Source organism: Balaenoptera borealis (genome assembly GCF_965194805.1).
Source record: "Balaenoptera borealis genome assembly, chromosome: 5".
NCBI classification, from domain to species: domain Eukaryota; kingdom Metazoa; phylum Chordata; class Mammalia; order Artiodactyla; family Balaenopteridae; genus Balaenoptera; species Balaenoptera borealis.
In genome coordinates this window covers 59,834,895-59,856,987 of record NC_138862.1, presented here as the reverse complement: position 1 = coordinate 59,856,987, position 22,093 = coordinate 59,834,895, and the positions used below count along the sequence as shown (strand labels likewise).

Sequence of the window (22,093 nt, the reverse complement as noted above, 5' to 3'; positions counted from 1 at the left end):
TGAACGAAGAATTAATAAAATCAAGTATCTCTGTCATAGCAGTCGAAGCCTAATGGATCTATATAGTCTGGACTGTTGAAAGGATACCAATAACTGGTACTGCACCTGAGGCAAAATCATAGTTATCAAAAACCAGGCTCTTGGGCTTCCCTGGTGGCGCAGTGGTTGAGAATCTGCCTGCCAGTGCAGGGGACATGGGTTCGAGCCCTGGTCCGGGAAGATCCCACATGCCGCAGAGCAAATGGGCCCGTGAGCCACAATTACTGAGCCTGCGCGTCTGGAGCCTGTGCTCCGCAACAGGAGAGGCTGCGATAGTGAGAGGCCCGCGCACCGCGATGAAGAGTGGCCCCCGCTTGCCGCAAAAACGGAGAAAGCCCTTGCACAGAAACGAAGATCCAACACAGCCATAAATAAATAAATAAATAAATAAAATTAAAACAAAAAACAAAAAACAAAACCTCTTCTGAGTTCAGAGAAATCCACATGAAATGAAGGAATCCCAGGCACCAGGAAAGAGGGTGGTGGGAGATATTTAAAAAAAAAAAAAAAAAAAAAAAAAAAAAAAAACCAGGCTCTTGCCTAAAGCACGTAAAGACTGATTTGTCTTAAATATAAAGTTGGATGGCTATTATTTAGTATTTTGCGTTTAGATGCTAACGGTACGTTTGAAATGATAGCACATGATTGGCATATTTTTTTTTACTTTTTATTTTGAGTTAATTTTAGATTCACATGGGTTGTAAGAAATAATACAGAGATTTCCCCCTAACTGGAACACAATATCTAGCCTAACTGTAATATAATATCTTAATAACTGACTTTGATATATCAATCATTAACTTTATTCAGATTTTGTCATTTTTACTTGCATACTCATTTGTGAGTAGTTGTATGTTTTAAAAATGATTTGTAGGTTATTGTGTGTGTGCAGCCCAGCCCCTAAAAGTCTGGCCACAATCAGTAAGAGTCAGGACCATGCCCCTCTGGTCCCAAAAAGAAGGGGCTTGAGTCTTTTCCAAAAGTCTGTGGCAACGGGATTCATTCCTGACCTGGTCTCTGCTTTGCACCCTCTTTGACCCTTCCTTGAATGTCTTGTTCTTCCTCCGACAGGTCAAGAAAGGACCTAGTTTCTGGAGGATGCATGATGAGTTGGAACAATTCCATCCACCATTTTCTGCCATTGGTCAACACACCCCGGGGTAGGCTATATTATTTGCAGAGTTCAGTGCAAAATGAAAATGCAGGGAGGGTCCCAGTCAGGAGTCAGGGAGTCAATCTCCCTTTTTCATACCCACAGCAGAAAGGTGACCCCCAAGGAGTTGTAATCTCTACACCAAGACACACTAGGGGATGGGCTAGAGGCCCATGTCCAGGTTTCTGCTGAAAGTCTGTGGACCTGCCAGCCTAGGGTCGGGACAGCCACTGCTTTGCCCTTCTCTGAGATGCAGGGTGGGTACATGCTGCACCCCAACCCTCCGCGTATTTATGCTCAGGCCCCCACCTGGGGCAGAAGGCAACTGAGGAGCAGGTATGGGGAGGGGAAGGCTGGGGGAAACTAGGGCACGAGGGTTCAAAGGAATGCACAGCTGAGAACTTATCCCAGGGAGGAAGAGGGAGGCAGGACCACATGTGAGCTGAGACTCCAAGCCTCCGGTGTATGCTTCATTGTCCAGTCTAACTTCATTTACAAAACACAAATTCAAAGACAGACTTTCAAGATGGTGGCCACAGAGATTAAAACCAAGCAAGAGGCCCTTCTGAGTACAAGGCTCTGTGTAAGCACACTGACCACCTTCCCATGAAGTTGCCTGAACACACCAAACTCAAACTTTCCTGAAACTGTAACTTTCTACTCTTCCTTGGGACGGAATCATCTCCTTTATTCTACAGTGGGGTCTAAGAATGATGGCATGGAGCAGTGAAACTTTCTTATTTGATTCCTCCTCAATGAATATGAGTAATATTAGCAAAACCCCACTTATTTAGCAGAAAAAAATCTGCTTCTTTCTCTCTTTTTTTTATATCTGTCTGATGTAAACCAAAAAAAATGTTAGTCTGAAATCAAACTGCCTTAGTGAGTAACACCATGATCTATCTAGCTGTCAGAAAAACTTGGGAATCATCTTTGGTGCCTCCTTTTTCTTCACTATTTTCATTCAGTAGTCACTAACTCCTGCAGTGCCACATCCAAAGTCTCCCCAGAATTCATTACCTGCATTCAGTCCCTTCTGCAAGTGCCCTAATCCAGACCTGCATCATTTCTCATATTGCAAAAGCCTCTTGATTAATCTCCCTACTTCCCATCTGCCTCCATCACTGGTCCATTTTCCACATTCCTGATGGAGACACCTTTAGAAATGGCAAATTTGATCATGCCATATCCGTCTCTCCTCCTGAAATTGTTCAGTGACCTCAGCACTTTTGGGATGAAATCAAACTCCTTAGCAAAGCACACAAAACCTTTCACACAGTCCCTAGCAAGTATCTCCTCAATATGATCCTACCATTTCCCACTCCTGACCCTATTTCCTCCCTCACCATATAGAACTTCCTTAGATCATTCTAGATCATTCATTTCTCTAGGTCTTTGTGTATGTGGTGCCCTTGCTTGGAGTACCTTTACTGACTCCTGCACCAAACTCCTACTGCAAAGCTGAGCTCAATTGTTAACTCCTCTGGCCCTCCTTGCCCACCTCACCTCCCCAGCATGTGAGAGGTGCCTGTTAACCAAGTACCCATATCACTTGGTGTTTACCCTTATCATAGCACCTACTCACCATTTTAATAATTGTTTCAGGCTATCATGTTTCCCAACCACAGGGGATGCCATTCACACTGTGGTGTATTTTCAATTTTCCTTACTTGATGTGAAACTCTTGAAGCCGGGTCCTGGGCCTTAAACATCATTGCACAACTTCTGGAATATGGTAGGTAGTGGGTAGTTGTTATCTGAAGAAAGGAAGGAAAAGAAAAAAAGGAGAAAGGAAGCACTGCAGCTGCCAGCCTGTAATATTCCTTTCTCTCTCAACCCTGGTCCCCAAAACCCTCCCCCCATCAGCTGTTTCATGTCTTAAGAGCCAATATAGATTGACAGCACAGCCAATCTGATTGTGCAGACCTGGGTTCCTTAGGTGATGGAAAATCATGATTTGACCAAATTTGAAGCACTGGCTGCATACAGACACAGTTTGGCTCCTCAACTTGGGCCCTTCTGATGTGAAACACAGAGATGCTGAAACTTTTCTCCCTCATGAATGACCAATCAATAAAGTTCTAAGACAGTTTGAAAAATAAATGGAAATGCCTAGATATATAAGCTAGAAAAAAAATTTCAGTTTTATGAACATAGAAAACAACTTAACAATGCATAACATGCAGTTGTCAAAACTCATAGAACTATACTTCTTCATAAAGAAAATTTTACTATATATAAATTTAAAAAAATGAACCAGGATGAAGGAAGAGCCCCAAGCGGAATACAAACTATAACAACTGAACCTAACTATATTGCAAATGAATAACAGACCATAATGGAGTGGGGAAAAAAAGAACTAAGTTACTTTGGGAATCAGTATTTTGGTTGGATACTGTAAAGCTAATGGCAAAAAGAACTGTACACAAATACTGCATTCTAGTTAGTAAATTTATTTTTCATGGGGATACGGATTAGCAATTCTGGAACTACTTTGTTTATATACTAGGGTTGAACAAATACTTTAATACACTGTAGATAATGAAAGTCAGGTTTTTTACTGTCAGAGTAATAAGTTACAAATAAGGAAAAAGGGAAGGCTAGAATGAAATCTATGGTTTTGGATGAGAGTCAGAGGTATCAGTATGAACTCATGGTTTAAAAATATACATATATGTACTATAATATATGTATATACACACACATACACACACACACACATATATATATAGTGAGAGAGAGAGAGAGAGATACAGAAATAAATATAGATGTGAATACATACCTAGTATGCTCCTAGTATTCATCCATAGATTTCCTAGCTCTATCTGCTCAGAGGGGCTAGAGGCAGTGACATCCCAGTAGCAGTGAGCACACCCACCACCTAAGTCTTGGTATTTACATCCCATTCTCCAATCTAAAGAATTAGGGATTCTTAGAAAAGTGTTTGATTCCAGGGCTGGGGTGGGATAAGTACAAGTTGAGACAGGAGCATCTCATGCTGCTAGAGAAGCAAGGAAGTACCCGAAAAAGGCTGGGTAGTGTTGAAAGGGCAAAGCGGCCAACCTGCAGCCAAAGCTGGAAAAATTTCAGCAACAAAACAGTCATTGTATTGGATTATAACTCATAGAACAAAATAAATATCCATGAATCCATACTGATATAAATAAATAATTGAATGAATGAATGAATGAGGTAGAAGGGGCAGCTCTTCCTTACAGAAGAACTCCAAATAATAAATGTAGAAGCAGTTAGGGAAATAGAAAATCTTTATTAGAATACCACAGCAATAATTTTTCAGGCCAAGAATGAGTGATGGATGCTAAAATTAGTGAGCAAAAGTTTGAAGAGAAACAACGTGTTTGCATAGTCTCAAAATATCACCCCCAGTATATTTATTAGTCACAAAGATGAAAAAACCTGCCTTTACTGTGAAGAAACCCAGGAGGTACCACCAAGTGATTAATGTTAACATCACTAGTGGTAAGATATTTTGATGTTATGCATCCCCAGTATGATACACTGAGAAGGACATATCACTTCTGTGGTATTCTTGTCCCCAAATGGAAAACATCAGACAAGTAAAAATTGAGGGACAGTCTATAAAATAACTGACCAATACTCCTCAAAAGTGTTAAGGTCAAGAAAAGACTAAGGAACTGTTAAGGATTAAGAAGACCCAGGATCCATGACAACTGAACGCAATGTGGGATCCTGGATCGACTCCTGGAGCAGAAAAAGGACATTAGTGGAAACACTGATGAAATCTATACAGTCCATAGTTTATAGTATTGTAATGATGTTAGTTGCTTAGTTTTGATTATTGAAGTTGGTTGTTAAGGATGGTAATAATAGAGAAATTGGGTGAAGGATCTAAGGGAACTCACTGTACTGTCTTTGCACTTTTCTGTAAAGTTACTTAAATACAAAGTTGAAAAAATGAGTGGGGATCATGCAGGTAAAAAGCAAGATGGAGACAAGAGAGAAAAGGGAGAAAGGCATGTCTGAAGTTCTCTAAGAGTGAACAAAATGTACTGTAGGAATGGAAGCAAGTTCAGAATGGCTCAACAGAGATGGGAGGTGGGAATTTTTTTTTTTTTGAAGCATAATGGAAAAATCAGTTTCTCACTTTAAGTCGCTCATTTAAAAACTGGAGGCCCATTCAAGCAGCCATGGACTAGTGCTGGCCTTCACAAATGTTAAGGCCTATTCTGGAGCTATGGACGGCACCTCCAGGACTTGCTCTGGATGCTTCAAAAGGGCAAGTGAGTGCTTGGCCAGGGCCCAGGTTGGGGCTCACCTGGAGAGCCTGGGGACTTGTATCTCTCAGACCCCACGGACACTTAAGTAGGGAAGTTAAATCTCAGAGTTACTTCAGTGAGCATGGAAACAACACAAGCGGGTTAGGGTTTTTGGTCCAAATTTTAAGAAGCATCTATTATCACAGCAAAGCTGCCCATGCCACTGGGCCTGTATGGGTCAAGTCACTGGGCCACATCTTCCTCTAAGCTGAGCTCAAGTGGGTCTTGCCACATTTGTCTCTGGGATGATGACCAACTCCCCTTTCTGCCTGCCATATAATTTCTTAGATGTGTCACAATATCTTACAGGTTTGGAAGCCATTCTATTAATACCTATAAGGTGATTTGGGATATCGCTTGTCTACTAGAGTTAACCTTACAGTTTCATTCTAAAAGCAATCTTGTTTCCAGTCTAGTTGACCATCAACTTAGACATAGTTTTCATGACCTCACTCACCTCTCTGTCAAAGATATTTGAAATGAAAAAAATGTTGAGGCAACTAGCTGTGAAGCTGAGCTACAGGAGAATGTTGAGGTGTGAGGGGGATAACTGACATACCTGCATTCCCACTGACTGCCAGGGTTCCTGCAGCAACTGTGAAATCATGGATCTTGGAATCAGAAGACCTGAGATTGGCTTCTGGAGCCACAATTTCCAGCTGTATGGATTTAAACAAATCAGTAAGACTTACACTTTGCTTTCTCATCTGTAAAATGGGGATAATGATAATACCTATCTCACAAGACTATTTTAAGAATCAATAGAGGCATAACATGTAAAAGTACTTTTCAAAGGGTAAAGTACTTTACAAATGTTAATTTTAATTTCACTGTCCCAACACAGTGAAACATATGGCATTTTTTAAATGTTAAAAAAAACTCACAGGCACAAAGTTTTAGAAACCAATAATTTCAGTAAACCCATCACTTTTGTTTTCAACCTAAAACATAATTTTCTGCACTTAGCTATGTAGTCAGATGTGAGACGCGGGATTCTTTTCTATGGCATCCTTAGCAGTGCGAGCCCAGTGTGGTTGCCAGGACCATAAAAACAGAAGGCTGTTGATCATTAGTCTGTGTAAAACACAGCACTTGGGCATCTCACTTGGAACTCGCTTTTTAACTTGTTTCAAGAGGTGGCGCTTAGAACAGAAAAGAGTATTGTATGCCTGAATGAGTGCACCAAAACACCAGGCCAGACTGGGGTGTGGGCACCCACTTATGCGTGCAACTGCCTTTTTACCTAATTAATCCTCTCCTTGCAAGCCTGAACACGGCCTGTGAACTTCACATTCCACTGGTAACTGGAACTCTGGGTCCTACAAAACCTGGAAGCTTTAATGGAACGTTATTTGTTCAGGGCCCTTGAAGCAATGATATCTAATGGAGCAGAAGCAAAGAGAAAATGCCCTGAGCTTTAGTAAGAACGGTTGATTTCCATCACGGATCAGGCCCTGTCACTCCCCTGCTTAGAAGCCCTGGAGGGCTCCCCTCCTGGACAGAGTCCAGACTCTTCTCAACCAACGCCAGCTTCATCTTTCCACACGCTCAAGCCACTCCCACTGCCCCCACTTCCCACATCCCCAGGCCTGTGCTCTCCAAGTGTGGTTGGCAGACTACCTGTAAGAAAATAAACTGGTAGTGTTTGCTTAAAATGCAGATATCCTCGCTGGCCCTCAGGGCTACGGAATCCGAATTTCTGAGTGTAGAGACCTCAGGACTCTGCAGATCAAAACTAGCTCCTCTAGCCATTCTTACAAACACAAAAGGTTGGGGGACACCTATCTAGCCACACTTGTGCGAACTCTCTGTTCCTTGAACTCGGCATGCATTTTATATCTCAGTCCCTCTGCCTTACTCTTCTTTTCCTCTCCACAAACTTACTGAGGAAAGCTTCCTTTATTGAGTACCTCTGTATGCCAAATGCAGCCTGTACATTTAATGCTACAAGGCCTAGCTCATATTCATGGATTCTCTGATGCCTTTCCTGATCCCTCTCCAGCAATGAACAAAAGTAACTGAGCACTTACTAAGTATCAGGTTTCATGTGCAGAGGGGAAATAGAAATAAATTAGGCTTAGTTTGTGCCCTCAAGATGCTCACTCAGAGTGACAGAGATCTCATATGTCTGTCCTCTAGTCTCTCAGTTGAGAGGCCATAACCATAGCACTGGAAGAGACTGGAGTGTCCGCCAGCCCAGATGAGGAGGGGCTTTCTAGCAGCAAGACGCACAGGCACTTTCACACCTGGAGTTCATCGCGTGTCAAGCCAGAAGTCCTTTTCTTTTGAAAACCGCTTTCACTGAGGGAATGCCAAAGTGCTCTTCTAGTAGGTTTGATTTGGGTATACGTTTTACAGAGGGTAAAACTGAGGCTCTGGTGTACCGAATCTCCTTCTGTAGTTCTTCAAGTAAGCTATGGCAGAACTGAGTATATAAGAACTTCTCCAAGTGTGTGCTGGCATGGGGCCCACACATCATCGGCCCTAACTTAATGTGCTCCAAGTAAGAGAGTGAATCAGTGAATGATCGCTCTGCTTTATAATCTTCTAGAAGAATAAACCAGGCTTCCCTGGTGGCACAGTGGTTAAGAATCCGCCTGCCAGTGCAGGGGATACGGGTTCGAGCCCTGGTCTGGGAAGATCCCACATGCCGCGGTCAACTAGGCCTGTGCTCCACAACTACTGAGCCTGCACTCTAGAGCCTGTGAGCCACAACTACTGAGCCCACATGCCACAACTACCAAAGCCTGCGCACCTAGAGCCTGTGCTCCGCAACAAGAGAAGCCACCACAATGAGAAACCCGCGCACCGCAATGAAGAGTAGCCCCCGCACAGCAACAAAGACCCAACGCAGCCAAAAGTAAATAAATAAATGAATAAATAAATAAATAAATAAATTTATTTAAAAAAATAAATAAATAAAATAATAAACCACCTCTGACAGAACTAGCCTGGAGCTTGAGCCTCTCTGCTCCCATACTGAATGTCCCTCACATTCTGAGACTTTGGGCCTACCCCCTTTTTTTTGGTCCCTTGTTCTCTTTTCAGATTTTTAGCTTTAATTCGTCCAAACTATATTTTTCCCTTAATTTTGCAAATTAATTTCTTTTTCTTCCTAGGTTTTTTACTTGGTACTTTCAAAGTTTCTTTTCCTTCTTCCACCTTATTTCCCTCCTCTCCCCATTCCACTTCCCCCTCTTTCCCTCCCCCCGCCCCCTCCCTCCCTGTGGCCCACATCCTCAGTATGAATGCAGGCAGGATTAATCCAGCAGGGAACACGATGTCTGAGAGCCATGACAGACTCACTAAAGCGTGCAGCAGTGATAAAAGGCAGCTCTGATGGGCTCTGTCAGAATCCCTGAGAAACACTGACGGGGAACCTTTGCTAAACCCCTTTCCTGGCTCCAGGTCCCCAGGGCCCACAACAGGATCATACCTAGAAAACCCAAGGGAGAAAAGTAGAGAAACTAGAAAGTCTCCTTCCCCTCCTGGCACCCTACACAAGAGACTTTTCCCCAACAGCTCAATTCTCTGGCTCTTTACCTGAAAAGCCCCCTGGGTTAAAATTGTGAGTGGCCACAAACTTTCAAATAGCCCTGGATTGCTGAAGGAATGCCACAGGGCATCTTAGTAAAGAAGCCTGGGTAACCTGCTTCTGGCCTGTAAAGAGAAGGATGAATAATAGGAAAAAAGATCCCTTTAAAGCATGTCTGATCCAATATCTAGGGGGTGTGCATATATGCACATGCATGTATGCATGAACATACAAACATACTAGTGCGTTCTGCTTCTATTTCCCCTCCAAGTACATCCAATTAGAAAGGATTTGCCCAGCTCAGAGAGTTTGTGGGTATGTAGGACAAGAAACAGCACTTGATTTATTACCTAGTGAATTTGGTCTACTAAACAGCACAAACTTTTACCCAGGTTGACCTAATTAACCAAACAAATAATGATTGATACACTCCATGTAGATGAAATAGAAAGACTGAAATAATTCCCAGTATTTATTCATGTTTCCATTTCTGTTTTGTCCCCTTGGACTTACTCAATTCCCTAGACCCACTGCCTTCCTAAATACCTCCACGATAGTCACTACTAGCTGTTCGGACAGTCATCGCCTTCCTTGTTTCATAGGGCTGCAGCCTGGTTATTTAAACATTGTCCCACTGGTACTGTCTGTCTCTGGCTCTCCCTCTCTCCCCTTGATTCCTGGTCTCTCCAGCTCCACTATCCAGGTAGGCAGGGGCCCAGCCAGGCTAATGGCTGACTGTTGGGGTCTTCTGAGATAATAAAGGCTGTGTTTCTAAACAACCTCAGTTCAAATGCTCACCACGTCCTGAGAGCCTGAATTTTAGCCCTTTTCCATTATTATTTTAGCATAAATTAGATTTACCTGGTCGATACTAAGGTGATAAATTGCAGGGCTTTCACGTTTCCCTAAGGAAAAACAAGGTAGTTATAACATCCAATCATTCACCAAATAATATTCAAATACTATCATCTGCCAAGCTCTAAATGCAGTGGGCAGAGGTCTGCATGGCAATCTTAGAAGGTGGCTACTTCTTAGAAAAAGAGAAAAGCAAATTCAGTCATTTTGCTTGAACAAATAATCCCTGAATTCTTATTATGTGCCAGCCATTCTGCTTGGTCGTAGAGACATGAATGACACAGGTCTCTGCCCTCGGAAGCTCGTACAGGCCTTTGGTGACAGATGCTCTGAGAGTGGCTCAGCCAGTGGGCTGGAAGACCTCAGAGTTGGGAGAGGCATGGAGAGAGAGTAAACAAATCAATGACGTCTTCCAGAAGGAGGTAGCACATTAGCTGTGGTGTGAATAAAGGGGGGGGGGGAGAAGACTTCAAGATGTAGAGATGGGAAGTAGGGACATTCTAGGAGGAAGAAGTAATCTGATAAATGACAGAGATAAAATTGCTCAGAGGACAGATTATTGAGAACTTTCAATGCTAGGCAAAGTTAGGTTTTCTTTTACAGTCAGTAGGGAGCATTACAGGTTTTTGAGCAGGAAACTGACATGATTTGAGTTATGGTTTATGGAAGAAGGTAGAGATTCAAGCTAGAGGACTAGTCAGTTAATTGTAATAACCTAGGTGAGATGTAGTGAGAGTCAGAACTGGATAGTGGGAGTGGGAATTGAAAGTACAGGTGAGATGGCCAACAGGCACATGAAAAGATGCTCAACACTGATGCAAATCAAAACTGTCAATACAATGAGGTATCACCTCACACCAGTCAGAATGGCCATCATTAAAAAGTTTACAAATAATAAACGCTGGAGAGGGTATGGAGAAAAAGGAACCCTCCTACAATGCTGGTGGGAATGCCACTATGGAAATCAGTTCCATATGGAACTGTGGAAGTTCCTTAAAAAACTAAAAATAGAGCTACCATATGATCCTGCAATCCCACTCCTGGGCATATATCTGGAGAAATCTCTAATTTGAAAAGATACATGCACCCCAATGTTTATAGCAGCACTATTTACAATAGCCAAGACCTGGAAGCAACCTAAGTGTCCATCAACAGAAGAATGGATGAAGACGATGTGGTGTACACATATGTGTATATATATATTATATACACACAATGGAATATTACCCAGCTATAAAAAAGAATAAAATAATGCCATTTGCAGCAACATGGATGGACCTAGAGATTATCATCCTAGGTGAAGTAAGTCAGAGAAAGACAAGTATCACATGATATCACTTATATATGGAATCTAAAAAAATGATATAAATGAACTTATTTACAAAACAGAAATAGACTCACAGAGATAGTAAACAAACTTATGGTTACCCAGGAGATAGCGGCGGGTGGGGGAGAGATAAATTAGGAGGTTGGGACTAACAGATACACGCTACTATATATAAAATAGATCAACAACAAGGACCTACTGTGTAGCACAGGGAACTGTATTCAGTATCTTGTAATAACCTATAGTGGAAAAGAATCTGAAAAAGAATATATATATATATATATATATATATGTACACATATATATGTATAACTGAATCATTTTGCTGTACACCTGAAACTAACACAACACTGTAAATTAACTATACTTCAATTAAAAAAATGGTTAAATAAAAGAATAGGTGAATATGAGAGATATTAATTTCTATTGATGTGTGCTGTAGGTAGTAATAACATCATAATTGAGGCTTTAGAAAGTAATAATATTAAGATAGAAATCTCTGGTTCGAGGTGGTTGATTAAGCATACACCTTTACGGCTTCACTCCCCAAAATATATCCAATAATACTAAAGGAATAATAAAAAAGTTATCAATTCTCTTTAACCAGGATGGAAAAGGGCACAAGAGGCTTCAACATATTGGTGGAAGACTAAAAGTAGAAGAAAGAGCAGTGACTGATGGAGCGGCGCGGGGGAGACAGGGCTGACAATGTACATGCAGAGACGGCTGCAGCCAAGGAGGAAGCGGTCTACATATAGGGAGAAAAGGCAAGACTCGATAGATGTAACAGTCAACTTTCAACACACCCCCACCAACTGCCTGCAAAAGTGCCAGGTAGTCAGGTATGTAACTCCAAATGGGAGAAAGGAGGGGGTCTACTCTAAAGAAACAGACCAAACTCCTTGGGGAAAACCAAGGGAACTATTGTGGAAGTTGGCACCTCTGGCCTTTAGGTGTCTCAAAGCAAACGTACTGTCAACTGTCCCATCACCCCTGGAGTAAATACTCCCTTTTGATCTGCTTCACTTGTGTACACAAAGCTCAAACTGTATCTGCCTGTTGCTTTATATTTAAATATAAATGAGGAACCAAAGATCTTATAACATGAAGGAGAAACATGAAGAGAAACTCATATGAAAAGACTGGAAGTAGGAGAAAATTCAGAGAAACAAAACAGAACTGTAAAAAGGACCTACAAGTCTTGTTTTATGAACGATTTCTCAAATCTCTCTGAGAATACAATAATTTGTAATAGCTAAGCAAAACAAGAAAAGGATGCTATTTAAAAGCACTTAAAACTATGGCTACCTGAAAAATAAAACAATAGTAAATTTCTCTTCTCAGTTGGAAAGTAAAATATAAAGAAAATTTCCTAGAAAATAAAATTTAAAAGACAAAAATGTATAAAGATAAAAGAGACAGAAAATATCACCCCAATTGTTCTTATATCTGATTAATAGAAATATCAAAATAAGAAACAGAGGAAATGAAGGAAATAAAATTATAAAATAAATAAGAGAATTTCACAGAACTGAAGGACATGAGTCCTCATATTTAAAGGTCCCACTGAGTACCCAGCATGGTGAATAACAAAATGCTCACCTAGACACCTAGTTGTGAAATTTTAGAACATCAAGGTGAAACAGAAGATCCAAAAACTTCCAAGAAACAAAAACTGAACACAAAAAAACGGAGAATGAGACTAGGATCAGCATCAGATCTCTCAACAGAAATGACTGAATGCAGAGAACAATGTCTTCATATTAGGAGAAAACTTACTTAAACTTATTCTATACCCTGTCCAACCATCTTATTTGAGGATATACAGAAAGAGAGAAAAGTGGGAGAGAAGAAGTGAGGAAAAGGGAGTGAGGGAGGGAGGGGAGGAAGCGAGAAGAGAAATATATGGTATCCAGAAAAAAACAGATCCAAGCTAGATCAGTGCAGTTCCAGTAGTTCCAGTACAACAGCTGTGCAGCAGACTAAAAAGCAGAGCAGGAGGGCAGAAGGGTCTAGAAGAAATATCTTCCAGAAAAACAAGTAGGTGGCATCAAAAGAAGGGGTTTTGTTAAATGCAGCTGTAACAAAGGCAAATAAAAAAGAGGGGGAAATACCTCACAAAGGCAATTAGAAACTCCAGGAAGAATCAAACACTAAGAAAGTAAGGAAATATAATCATTGTGAGGCACTTGGCATTGCAGTGAATAATTATTACAGAGCCATAATGATGTTAACATAGTTTATTGATTTTGAACTTTCAGGGTCAATCTACAGATGAAAAATGGAAACTTAATTACAATTGAAGAACAGAATATAAATGTTATCAACTTGACAATGTAAACGTTACAGAGGATGGAAGTTGGGATATGGAAAAATGGAAAAAGGATGCTAATATCCTTACTTTCAAAGTGGGAAGTCAAGAAATATAGCCTGCAGGTGACAGAACTATGCATAAAAGTGTAATTTAAATCTATAATGGAAATAAACAGAAAAACTGAAAATAGAAGAAGTGTTGGGTTACATAGTGAACTAATTTCTCATCTGTCATAATAGCAAGGTTTCCCACTACCAACACTATAGAGTCTTCTGGGTCACATGGCACAAGAGGCAGGGCTGCTTCCACTGTAGCCTGGACCTGCTACGGAGCCCTTTTCTGCTGTGTCTCACTCAGAGCAGGCAGCCTTTTTGTGTCCCCCAGTATATAGACTGAAACAGTGGAATGTGTTGCCTCAAGAATCCAGAGAGGCCTATCAGGCGGCCAGCCTCCTCCTTTGTGCTGGGGGTGCTTAGTGAAAAAAAAAAAAAAAAAAAAAAAAAAAAATTGTCTTTTACTTTGGGATCCCTAAAAACTTCCCAGAAGTGGTAGGTCCTTGAATCTTCATAGGATTTATCTTCCATCTTCTGGAGCATATGCATTTTAACAAGACCTCCAGTGAACTAATCACCTGTTGTTCTTCCTGCCTAATCAGTGTGGTCATCCATGGAAGATGTGATATTCTTCGGGATGGCCTGGTCGTCTAGATCTCTTTGGGTTATATTATGACAAATGCAGGGGAGTTAACATAGCTTTAAGGCAAATTGTAAATAAATATTGCTGTTCATTTCACATGAATGCAGACTGTTTCTGGTTCTCTTTTCTCATTGGGATTGAAAAGAATGCATTCACCAGATTAATGGCCACATGCCATGTACTTGCAGCCACGTTAATCTGTTCTAAAACTGATACCAGGTCTGTCACAGCAGTTGCAGTCAGTGCTACTAGTTGGTTGTCCTTGCAGTCGTCTACAGTCATTCTTCAGGATCCATCCAGTTTCTTCAGCGGTCAGACTGGTGAATTAAATGAAGATATGATGGGGGCTACCACTTCTGTGTCCTTTGGTCTTTAAAGTCGGCAATAATCTCTGCCACACTCCCTCCCCAGGATATGAGATTGGTTTTGATTTCCTATCTTGGCCCAGCATTGGAGGATGTTGGGGGAGGTTTAAGAGGTTTCCATTTGGGCTTTCCCCACTATAGCAACTCTACTCAGCAGGCTAAGGACCCATGAGGTGGTTACTCCAACTGCAAGCATATCATTTCCAATTATATACTTGGACTCTGGGGAAATGACCCCTTGGTGTATCCACAGACTCAATGGGTCCACTGTGAGCCAGACTTTAGTCAGGACTCCATTATTACTTGGTTCCCATAGTCCCCTATTCTAATGGGGTGGGGGGCATGATGATGCTTTGGGTCTCTAGGTATTGATGTCTACTCAGACCCTGTGTCCAATAGTCCTCAAAATAATTGATTATCCCCTGCATTGCAATATATAGTCACTGGGGTAAATAGATCCCTTTGGGGAAAGATGAGGGGAATGATCACAGTATAACCTTGCTATGATGTCACATCTCATGACTCAGTGGGTTCCAGATATGAAAACAGGCTCAGGTCTGGGAACTGAGGAAGAGATCATGACATTTTATGATCTGCGACTGCCCTCAGCCTCCTGCTCCTCCATTCTTGACTTTTTTTTGTAGATACTGAGAAGCATCCTTGTTGGCTGCCCATCTGCTTTGTCTTGTTCGTTCTTTATCAAGCTCAGCACCTCCCCAGCCTACTTATACTAGGATTTAACCCTAGTTATTAGCCTATCATCCAGAAGAGGAGTTGGGGGCAGCTCTTGAGGGGGTGTGGCCTCTGGGCAAGGGACCTCTGCAGCATCTTCCAGCACAGGGGAAATGTTACCTCTGACTAACAAGGAGGGAGCCAACTCTGCAAACGCTGAAAGTTTAAGGAAGTGGTGCTTGTTAAAATCTTCAGGGGCATCTGTCCTATTGATCCCATGCTGATTCAGGGTCCTAGTATTTTCCAACAAGGCCCCTGAATTTAGCATAGCAGACCTGCCTTGCTGAGCACTCAAATATCTCTGGAGCTCTTCAACTTTAACTATGAGATTTGTTGTTTGCATATTCTACTCTTAGCTGCATCTTTGTCAGCTTCCAAAGAAGCCTTCTGGCTTGTACATTTAGCTCTTAGCTGCTTACTGATGGCCCTGTTTCTCATGAGCCCTCTGCAGGGAGTCAATACATCTTATCGGTAACCAGAGGCTCCACTCTCTTTGTAGACACTGTTTCCCATGTGGTTTTTCAAATTCTTGACTCACTGCACCTGCCGTGGCATCACCCTCCATGGAGACATTTTTATCTCCTGTGAAACCCTCAGGGATAGGACCGCAACTGTGTGACCATCTGTGCCACACACATCACTTACGATGGTGTCCTCTTGGCCCACTGGTGATTGAAGGAGTCAGCCTCAGAACCCTATTTATTGCCCCTATCTTCAGACCAGTCCTGGCACCACTGTGTTAGTTTAGGTCCTCGTTTTACAGATAATGACACTGAGATTTAGGACTAACTCTTAGGTTAAGGATTTTGCTGAAGACCACACAGCATAGGATTTGAACGCAGGTCTGGGTCTGTGCTCTTTCCATAAGTAAATGGGGAAGAGGTAACTGATGGATGAAGGGCACCTGAGGGTGAGCCATCTTCTGATCCTTGGCCCATACGCCAGCCTAAACAAGGCCTTGGCCCAACAGAGTTCCCAAGGAGCTGAGGGGGCCAGTGTTAGTCATTGTTTAGCCATATCATACATATTTAGCCTCTTAAATCTTTTCTGACAAATCATTTCTTTCTACTCCCTTAATCACCCTTGAATATCTTCTTATAATAAAAATACACAGAGGAAGATGTGGCTGAGAGCTGGGGCCTGTCTGGGGCGGGATTGGAGGTTGGATAAAGTCCGCAGCCTGTTTTCTGCTGAGGTGGACAGAGCACATACTACCAGCCCTGTGCAGGCACCCTGCCCAGGGACCAGCCCTGAGGGCAGCTGGCGACTCTGTCTGTTTATCCTTACAGCCTGAAAAAGACTCTTTGCCGACAAGTGTAATCTTTCTTGATAAACATATTAATTTTCTGTCTCAGCTCAGTGGAGACGATCCCTGGATCTGTGATACAAGCTCTAATAATATTTTCTATTTCTATGGTGACTTCTTCTGGGTTGGCTTAGACAGTAGAGGAGAAAGTCAGAGGTGACCAGTGTCCACAAAACAGCAGTCTTTGGCCTCGAAATGAATGAGATCACACTGTGCTATTCTGCTGCCATTGACGGGCAGGCGACAACTACCAAGGGAGGGTGAGGAGCAGATGAGCAGAGTCTCGGGGCCAGTAAGTGTCCTGGGCAAGTTGACAGGTGCTTGACCAAGACCACCCCTGTTCAGCTCAGCTTACTATTGACTGCTGGTGACTCCAGTGCCTCGGAGCCAGTGGTTCATGGTACATAATAGTATCCACCTCACAAGGAGTAAATAATAAAAAGCAGATTAAGTATTAGCTCGGTGCTTTGTGACCACCTAGAGGGGTGGGATAGGGAGGGGGGAGGGAGACGCAAGAGGGAGGAGATACGGGGATGTATGTATATGTATAGCTGATTCACTTTGTTATAAAGCAGAAACTAACACACCATTGTAAAGCAATTATACTCCAATAAAGATGTTTAAAAAAAAAGTACTTAGCAAGTGCCTGGCAAGTACTCAGTGCATGTTAGCTATTACTATTAAGAAACCTATTAAGTGTACCTATTTTATTCTCAGAGGATGGATTTATATTGACAGTACTTTTGAAATAGAAGTTTTGAATCCATATGTAGTTAGATCCATCAATCTTTTACTTTCTTTTTTGTTTCTCCTTCCCTATTATATGATAAATATATACCTACATTTTCTTAAAGTTATTTTGTGGTTTACCTTTTTTTTAATGTTTACCTCCTTAATCCATCAGGAGTGTATATGGTATGAGGTAAGGAGATAATTTAATGTTTTTCCAAATAAACAATATCCCCAAAGCCACATATTGATTTGAGATAATACTTTCCTCTTATACTGATTCTTCTGTGTATTTTGGGTTTACATACTACAAAGCAACTTCTATACTAACATTTCTCAATAATTTAAAGTTAATTGTTTCCCACATTAAGGATTTCTATTTAATAGTTTACATTTAAAATCCTGCTCAAATTATTACTAACTCTAGAATGGACTCCATATACTGCTGGTGAAAGAGTAATATAGACCAACTTTCTGGAGAGCAACTTGGTTTGAAAATGTTTATTTACCTAAGTTGTTCCACTCCTGGCAATTTTTCCTAATGAAAAATAAATTCAGACAAATATTTATGTACATATGTATATTTATGTATTTATGTATAAAGCTGTGCTCCCACTACTTGTGAAAGCAAAAAGTTGGAAACAGTATTTTTTGAAAGGTATGGTTATGCAAATTATATTACATTTATTGAACGGAATGTTGTAAGTCATTAGAACCATATTTTTGAAAAAAAGTAATAACATAGGAAATGTATTTTTATATTACATGAAAACACAGTATATAAAATTTTATATTTAATATTATCTCATTATGTTTTTTAAAAATTAGCTTTAGTCATAGTGGCCTCTGTTCAGTTCCTTGAACAAACTCTTTCCAGCCTCAGGGACTTTGCATATTCTGACTCTTCCCCCTGGAAAATTTTTTCACCTGTTCTTTATAAGGCTGTTTTTTTTCATTCTTTAGGTCTTTGCTCAAATGCATCATTTCAGAGAAGCTTTCCCTAACTACCTTATTAAAAGATCTAGCTCCCCTCCGTCACTAGTCTCCATGTTTAAGTATCTAATTATCCATTCCACGTGGATGAATTCTGCCTACCCATTTAGGAGGGTTGCTCCTAGACATCTAAGACCATATTTTTTCTATTTTCTTTCCAAAGCACTCATTCCTGTGATCTGAATGCATTGAATATACACTGAATATTGCCCAACCCATTTTTCCATTTCCTAATAATTTTAAGTCACCTGATACATCCTTTAAATAATCGATATGCAAAAGCATCAAACTGGTCCCTTATTTTACACCACTCACAAAAATTACCTAGAAATGGATAAAAGACTTAAATGTAAGACCTGAAACCATAAAACTCCTGTAAGAAAACATATAGAAAAGCTCCTTGACATCGATCTTGGCAATTATTTTTTGGATATGACACCAAAATCACAAGCAACAAAAGCAAAAATAAACAAGTGGGACTACATCAAACTAAAATGCTTCCGCACAGGAAAGAGAATTATCAACAAAATGAAAAGGCAACCTACAGAATGGGAGAAAATATTTGCAAATCATATGTCTGATGAGGGGTTAAGATCCAAAATATATAAGGAATTCATACAACACAATAGCAAAAAAAACCCCAAATAATCTTATTTAAAAATGGGCAAAGGACCTGAACAGACATTTTTCCAAAAAAGATATACAAATGGCCAACAGATACATGAAAAGGTCCCCAACATCACTAATCATCAGGAAAATGCAAATCAAAACTACGATGAGCTATCACCTCAACTGTCAGAATGGCCATCATCAAAATGACAAGAGTTAACAAATGCTGGGGAGGGTGTGGAGAAAAGGGAACCCTCTTGCACTGTTGCTGGGAATGTAAATTGGTGCAGCCACTATGGAGAACAGTATGGAGGTTCCTCAAAAAATTAAAAATAGAATTACCATATGATCCAGCAATCCCACTCCTGGGTATATAACCAAAGGAAATGAAATTACTATCTCAAAGATGTATCTGCACCCCCATGTTCATAGCAGCATTATTTACAATAGCCAAGGCATGGAAATAACCCACGTCCACTGATAGAAGAATGAATAAAGAAAATGTGATACATATATATACATATATAACATTCTGTTTTATATATATGACATAATATTATTCAGCCATAAAAAAGAAGGAAATCCTGCCATTTGAATGAAACTTGAAACATTATGCTAAAATGAAATAAGTCAGAGAAAGACAAATACTGTATGATCTCACTTATATGTAGAATATAAAAAACTAAGTTCATAGAAACAGAAGAGTTTGGTGGTTGCTGGGTGGGGCGGGGAGCACTGTAACAATGGTCAAAGGGTACAAACTTCCAGTTAAAAGCAGAATAAGTTCTGGGGATCTAATATACATAGCATGGTGGCTATAGTTAATAATACTGTATTGTAGTATATTTGAAAGTTGCTAAGAAAGTAGATCTTAAAAGACCTTGCCACACACAAAAAGTGTACCTATGTGAGGTGACGAATGTGTTAACTAACCTGATTGTGGTAATCATTTCACATATATATGAATATCAAACCATCACATTGTACACCTTAAACTTAAAACACAGTTATACGTCAATTGCACCTCAATAAAGTTGGAAAAAAAAATAAGCATTTCAGTGTGGAGACACTGTTACCAAGAGAACCTGTGCAGAGGAATTAAGTTGCTGATGATCAAACTTAAGGTAGTTGTAACACATGAAAGAGTGACGAAATTCTGGAGGGTGTATGTCAACAGCCATGGTCCTCTCCACCACCTGCATTCCTTTCAATTCATGTCAGAAAGAGGATGAGAGTCTGGTGAGAGTGAAGTCAGTCTGGGAGAGTCAGATGCAGTTTTTCTTCTAGGTAGGTGGGGCCCTGGATAATTGGACCCAGGTGCCTGGGAGAGAGGCCACAAAGCTTTCAAGGTGTAATCAAGCCTACTCAATTTAAGATTATAAACAGCATGTGTCCTTTGCTTGTCAGAGCTCTCTGGGCCTCAAATCTGACAGGAATGTCCAGTTCTTCCCTTCAGACTAAATTCCTCGCCTCCTCCTGCTGTTTCCCACAAACCCAATTCCCATGGCTTTTATTCTTCCTGCTGCAGAAGGGGTACTGCTTCAGTCCCTTTTGCCAAACCCAGAATCAGTCAGATGTATCTCCAGCCCGTGAAACCCAGTATCAAGGATTCCTGGGTGGAGCTCCAAATGGGCAAAGAGATGGAGTCCGGGCCCTCTGCACAGATGGAGTTTGCCCACAGCAGCCCTGTGCAACGCAAGATCATGGCGATAGCTACCTTGGCAAACTTCGCAGTGGCTGCCAAGCTCCCAGCACGATGTCTGGCCTATTGGAGTTCAAAAAACCACATGAAGGACTCATCACAGCCGACACCTGACATTCACAGGTTAAGAACTTGCAGTTTTGACAATTCTGCCCAAACTTTAGGATCCATGAAATGCCAGTCTTTCATTTTCTTGAAGCTCCAATTTGAATTTCCTCTTTGTGAGGCTAATCCGTGGGGACTAGTGATTGAGCAGAGTCGACTGCTCAGCGTCCACAGTTCAAAGCAACTTGGTATATTTTCTTATATCACAAGGGCAGGGATATAAACTCTCCTTGGAGGACAGAAGGGACTCCTAACATTTTCACTTACACCCTGCTGTAATTTCTGGGGGAAATTATATGCTATAGAGGTATGTACAAAAGTGGAGCTCCACAAGGAGATCCTCTGGATTTTCATGGGTCTCTTATGGTCCTTATTTTCTAACTCTTCCCCTAGGTTTTAAAACAGAGCAAGACAAACTCCATGTCCTCTTGCAGACAAGATTCATTTAGTGTTTTCAGGCTGTCAGAGGGTCAGGAAAGGAGCTTAGAAGAGGGTCCCCTTTATAGACCTTAGCTACAGAGGTGGGCAAACCTGCGATATGCCCCCAAACTGTGTCCACAGGGTCACTTTCCCTCCACCAAAGGGAAGAAAGCTCCTGTTGCAGGCTGCCCAGGCGTCAGCTGTTGGCAGGCCAGGGCTGGCCTCCAGGGACCCTGCCCCCCACGCCCACGTGGAGGTGGTTAATACAGGGCCTCCTCCCCGGTGGAGAATTAATTGGAAATGTTACACTCCAAGAGGAAAAACAAGAGTAATGGAAAAGGCATCTGTGTGTGACCAAAGGCTTAACTGAAAACAGGCTCTCTCCGCTCCCAGGCTGGGAAACCGGGGAGGAGAAGCAGCCCAGGAGAGAGCAAGCATGGTGTGCATCTGGGGATGGAGTGACGTGGTCTGTGTGTGTAAACTGAAGGCATCTGAGGGGGCTGGGAGGTTCGGGGGAGGCAGGGGGGAGAGAGGGAAGGTGGGTGTGAAGAATGAGGAATAAAGCACAGCTGTGGTGGGTGGCTTCTACTTTCTTCTGGGGTTGGGGCGGGGTGATGGAGGCAGGATACACTAAGGTTTTATCTGGTGGCTTCTTAGGAAACTGGGGCTTTTGATTAATAACTTAAGTAATTTGACAAATGTACACTCAGTCCTGCTTTAGTTGTCTCTCCTCCTCTCTTCTGAACTCATTCCTATCCAGATAAGCCCACCCCTTCCCAGGCTCCCAAACCCAGCTTCTCTTGGCTGCCCTTCTACCAGCCCCATTACACTGACCTTATTTTAATAGAGAACCATTTTTCTCAAACCAAACTTATGGGGACTGTAAGTCCAAATATTGGAAAGAGTCTCTTGGCT

General features: G+C 41.5%; 1 protein-coding gene and 1 long non-coding RNA gene across 2 annotated transcripts in view; one reads left to right on the top strand and one right to left on the bottom strand.

The window, feature by feature from the left end:
• The first annotated feature begins 53 nt into the window (after positions 1 to 53).
• LOC309630073 lies at positions 54 to 8,401 on the top strand. The gene is made up of 2 exons (XR_014245408.1): positions 54 to 136; positions 572 to 8,401. It is a non-coding gene; the product is annotated as an uncharacterized lncRNA (long non-coding RNA).
• Positions 8,402 to 13,977: 5,576 nt separating this feature from the next.
• LOC309630042 (uncharacterized protein) overlaps positions 13,978 to 22,093 on the bottom strand; it is a 173,560-nt gene continuing 165,444 nt past the window's right edge. Inside the window, exon 5 of the mRNA XM_082394805.1 lies at positions 13,978 to 14,534. Coding sequence (XP_082250931.1) covers positions 14,411 to 14,534 — 124 coding nt within the window. The 3' untranslated portion in view covers positions 13,978 to 14,410. The remainder of the gene's footprint in view (positions 14,535 to 22,093) is intronic.